Source organism: Spinacia oleracea, chromosome 3 (assembly GCF_020520425.1).
Source record: "Spinacia oleracea cultivar Varoflay chromosome 3, BTI_SOV_V1, whole genome shotgun sequence".
Lineage (NCBI taxonomy): Eukaryota > Viridiplantae > Streptophyta > Magnoliopsida > Caryophyllales > Amaranthaceae > Spinacia > Spinacia oleracea.
Window position 1 is genome coordinate 87,860,158 of NC_079489.1, and position 4,957 is coordinate 87,865,114.

Consider the following 4,957-nt stretch of genomic DNA (forward strand, 5'->3'; position numbering starts at 1 on the left):
TGATTAGTGGGGACGTGGCGTAATAAGGAGAGGCATACGTGACACGTATACGTTCTTAAAAACGTCTTTTAATATATTAGTATAGATTAAGCATTTCTATTATAATGAAATTATTATGTTGATAATAATTAATTATAACATGGTAATTAATACTTATATACTAGTGATAATTATTATCCATAAATTATTTTCATATAACAATTTAGATATGATTTATTTAATAAAACAATATAAATAATAGTCACATATATACCACCAATAATAATAAGAATAATAATAATAATAATAATAATAATAATAATAATAATAATAAAAATACATATCTTGTTTAGTGAAATAGCTAGATTAAAAGTTATTAGGTATTAAGAAAAGATAGCATTAAAGTCCGTGAAAAAACAAACGGTTAGAGTTATGGTACGTGAGCAATGGAGAATGTGGTCCTTGTTTAGTTGTACCATAAAATCTCAAAGTGACTACACCATAATTTGATTCCTCTTTTGTGTAGTTAAGATAGCTAAGTATAGATGTTGCCTTTATTTAAAGCCTTAAATCAAAGCTAACTTAACTTCATTCCATTATTTATAGCCCCGCCACTTTCAGAGTTATTTTTCACGTACTACATACAAATATATAACAATTCTCTTCAATTCCATTTCTTATTAATTAAACATCATATATATGGAAGGATATAGTAATAATGATGACCATTTTAGAGGAGGTAGTGGTAGTTCACAACCTACTAACCCCGTGTATTGCCAAGCAGATAATTGCACTTCCGACATGACTGACGCAAAACGCTACTTCCGCCGTCACAAGGTTTGCGAGTTTCATTCCAAAGCTCCGGTTGTCATGGTTAACACCAAGCATCAGCGTTTTTGTCAACAATGTAGCAAGTGCGTAACCCCCAACTTTTCCCATTCCTCCTCCTTCACGTCCACCCTACCCTAATACACTTGTACCATTTATCTATCTGTGTGTACACGGTCCGGTTTGGTATATAACCAAAATCAAATCGTAATATTATGGTTTGACATTTTTTCACACCAAACCAAACCGTAAAATTACGGTTTAACGATTTTTCAGACCAAACCAAACCGTATTATATGTCGAATCGGACTGTAAAGTTACGGTGCTGTTCGGTTTGCAGTTTATCTTTATCTGTTTATTTCGACAAAAATGTCTGTAGTATATGCATAACTAAACGCCTAACAATTTATACTTAAAAATTTCAATATACTTAAATAGATCAGGTAAATAAGTTATTATTATTATTATTATTATTATTATTATTCTACCTTTATATATTTATTTTTAACTTATTCTAAATATAAAAATAATAATATTTTTAACGTAAAACGGTTTATTACAGATTTGCGATTTTGATTTGGTTTTAAATTTCGGGAAACCAAATCAAACCAAAAATCGCGATTTAAAATATTACAAACTAACCCACAATTTTAAACCCGTAAAATACGGCTTGCTACGGTTTAAACCAAACTAGGAACAACATACCTGTGTACATAATATATGTACTCCCTCTGTATTTATTTAAGAGATACATTTACCGTACTTATTTAAGAGATACATTTGCCATTTTTAGTAACTTATCAACCCCACCATTTAATTAAATAATATATCTACATCCTACCTAGGGATGGCAGTGGGTAATGGACCCGACCCGGATCCGTGGATCCAGATCCGTTTTCAACGGATCTGGATCCTCAATTTTTGGACCCGACGGATCCGGGTAGGATATGGATCCTTGGTTTTAAAAACGGATCTGGGTCGGGTCCTAAGTCATTACCCGGATCTAGATCCGTTTACCCATTTTTATAAAAAAAATATATAAAAATATAAAAGTAAAGACTTAAGACTTGTAGTATTATTGAAGTTTTTGAACTTTTAGTATTATTTATGTTGGATTTGTTAAATTTTATTTTAGTAAATGCTTGTATGGAAAAATAGCTTTGTTATTGAAGTTTTATTAAACTATGTTTTAAGGTTAAAATGAAAATTAGTTTCGTTTGATGAAAAAATAAGTTAGGATCCGTTTTGGATCCGTTTTGGATCCGTTTTGGACCCGGATCCGTAGGATCCGTCGGATCTGGATCTGGATCCTCAATTTAATTACCCAGCGGATCCGGGTAGGATCTGGATCCTTGCCTAAAAAACGGGTCTGGATCTGGATCCTAGAGGATCCGGTCCAGATCCTACCCGTTGCCATCCCTAATCCTACCCCACCTTTCACTCCCTAAAATGACATGGTTCCCACTTGTTTTTCTTATTAAAATATATATTCAACCCCACTTATTTTATTATTTTATTTCATTCAATTCTTTTTCTTAATACTCGTGGCCGATCAAATGTATATCTTAAATAAATACGGAGGCAGTATACATAGGCAATATAGCATAAATACATGTACACTTCACCTTTCTAGCTAGTACCTATCATTTTCGTAAAGCATAATATAATGCCATTCTTTAATTTTCGCAGTACAATATGTCATCAAATAATTGTGCATGTCTACATCCTCCCAACATATATATTTCAATATATTGTTGACTTTGCTATGTTTTTTTTCGCCTGGTTTAATTTAGTTTGTTTTTTATAAAAAAAATAAAATAAAATTGTAATCTAGTTTAGTCTGAATTTTAAATATCTAATATAGGTTTCAAAAATTCTTATTTACATGAGGTGTACGATAAATATTGTACACCGAAATTAAAGTTGACGTAAAATGCTTAAAAGTCACCATTATATATGTAAAAGTTATCTACTTTTTAGTAATAAAAATTTTCGTTTTAATAAAAAATATTTATTCAAAATCACTAATAATGTATAAAATTAATCATTTAACACTTTAAAATGTTTATCTATTAACTTTTATTGTAATAGTATAAAAGTTAGAGAAAACTGAGTAAAAGTTAGAGAAAACTGAATTAAAGTTATATTGGTGCACAATAAATTTATTGTACAACTTGTGCACACAAGACCTTTTGTATAAGTTTAGTTTGAATATCTTGTATGGTTCCGTCTAAATATATCTTATCTCGTGTGATTTTAACTAGAATAAGTAGTAAGCACAAAGTAAACATAAATAGTTACTACTCACCTATGATATACTTCGTAATTATATTCCTTGATCAATCTTTTTTACTAGCATTCTTGACATTTTAGACTGTATTACTTATCTTAGCGTCATTTAACCAGAATAAGTAATACAAAGTGATTTTAACTAGAATAAGTAACACAGAGTAAGTAAGTTTTTTTTTATTTTATTTATTTATTTGAAGGGGATACAGAGAAAGTAATAAGAATAAGGTAAACATAAATAGTCACTGTCCTATGAGATATTAATTATATTCCTGGATTAATCTTCTTTTAAACTAGCATTCTTGACATGTCACACTGTATTACTTATTTTAGTGTATATTACACTAAAATAAGTAATACTCCCTTCGTCCCTTAATAATCGACAAAGTTTGACTTTTTGCACTATTCACATAATTTACTTTGACCCTATTTTATTTCTAGTATATGAAAACAAATGTTAGTATATAATATATTGTTGGCTCCATCTTAATATATATTTTCAAAATATTAATATTTTTATAAGTTTTTATAATATATAGTTAAAGAAATTGGTGGTCAAACTTGTGCATTGGCAAATGTGTCTGGTAAAAACAGGTCGAATATTAAAGGACAGAGGGAATATAGAATAAGTATTTTTGTTTTTTGTTTTTTATTTTTTGTTTTTTTTGGGATACAGAGTAAGTAATATGAATAAGGTAAACATAAATAGTCACAAAAAATTTCTGGTCTATGTTATAGAGTTGTCTCTTTGTCAAATAAATAAATATGTTTAGAAAATACGAGATAATAATCATATACCTTGATCAATCTTGTTTGTACTAGCATTCGTGAAATTTTACATTCTCAGTACCTTTAACAATAAAACTTGTCATTTTAATTAGTTTAGAATTTGCATTGATGTTAGGTTTGAGGACCTATCAGAGTTCGACGACACAAAAAGGAGCTGCCGGAGGAGGTTGGCCGGACACAACGAAAGGAGGCGGAAGAAGTCCAATGATAACCCTGCGGAACACTCGTCCGCAGGCTGAGGCCACAAAAAGAGCTGACAAGAGTAATCATTAGGGAGTGATTGTGATCATTATAGATAAAACCATAGATTAAGCTAGCTAGCTTCCAATCAATGGTTTTATCTCTAATATAGTGATTTCATTCTTTTTAATGATCTCTATCTTATGTCAAACCCCATTTTTACTGTCATCTTTGTCCTACCTACCTAGCTAGCTAATAAATTTCGACTCATGTTTTTCTTTTTCTTTTTCTTTTTCTTGTATGAATTATGAATTATGATGTTTGTGGTGCGTAGTATCTTTTCATGCATAATCATAGTCAATTTTCTTATAAAATGCATCCTCTTACATAAGAAGTTCACATAGGGAATGTGAGTAAGAATATTTTACCTAGAGTTTGGTGCATAATAGATTATTCTGTATTTTATCATAATCATATCTAGTGTATTAAGTTGTTGATATTCTTCTTGAGTGAGGAGGGTACAACTCTTCATTATCTCCTTAATGATTTCATCATTTATTGAAAAAAGACAACCATTGTTATCTCTTCTAGAAATTCCTTCTACTCTCTTCTTGGGCATATAACTTCTTTTTGACTTCATTTAACACCAAAAGTGTCTCCGTGTGTTGAAAATTGTGTTAACTTTACGAAACCTTAGTCGGAATAATTGAGCACCCTGATTGAATTGAATCTCGTTCGATCGATACAACTAATTATGAAATTATTCTATGTCGTTTTCTAATACTTATAGCGTCCAAAACCCATATTTACACTACAAAATTATGCATCAATTAGAGATGGATTTTGAGACGGATACAATAAACGTCTCAAATTTGAGATGAATTACTAAAAT

At 30.1% G+C, this 4,957-nt stretch overlaps 1 protein-coding gene across 1 annotated transcript; it reads left to right on the plus strand.

The window, feature by feature from the left end:
• Nucleotides 1-562: 562 nt before the first annotated feature.
• On the plus strand, nt 563-4,646 carry LOC130469171 (squamosa promoter-binding protein 1-like). Its single transcript, XM_056838133.1, has 2 exons — nt 563-893; nt 4,001-4,646. The coding sequence occupies exons 1-2, from the start codon at nt 679-681 to the stop codon at nt 4,122-4,124; spliced, it is 339 nt and encodes a 112-aa protein (XP_056694111.1). The 5' UTR covers nt 563-678; the 3' UTR covers nt 4,125-4,646.
• Nucleotides 4,647-4,957: the final 311 nt, after the last annotated feature.

What these genes read in the sequence shown, in the direction of transcription:
- LOC130469171 (XM_056838133.1), top strand. Translation starts at nt 679, where the DNA reads ATGGAAGGATATAGTAATAATGATGACCATTTTAGAGGAGGTAGTGGT. An exon ending in TTTTGTCAACAATGTAGCAA is followed by an intron (nt 894 to 4,000) that starts GTGCGTAACCCC and finishes CATTGATGTTAG; the next exon opens with GTTTGAGGACCTATCAGAGT.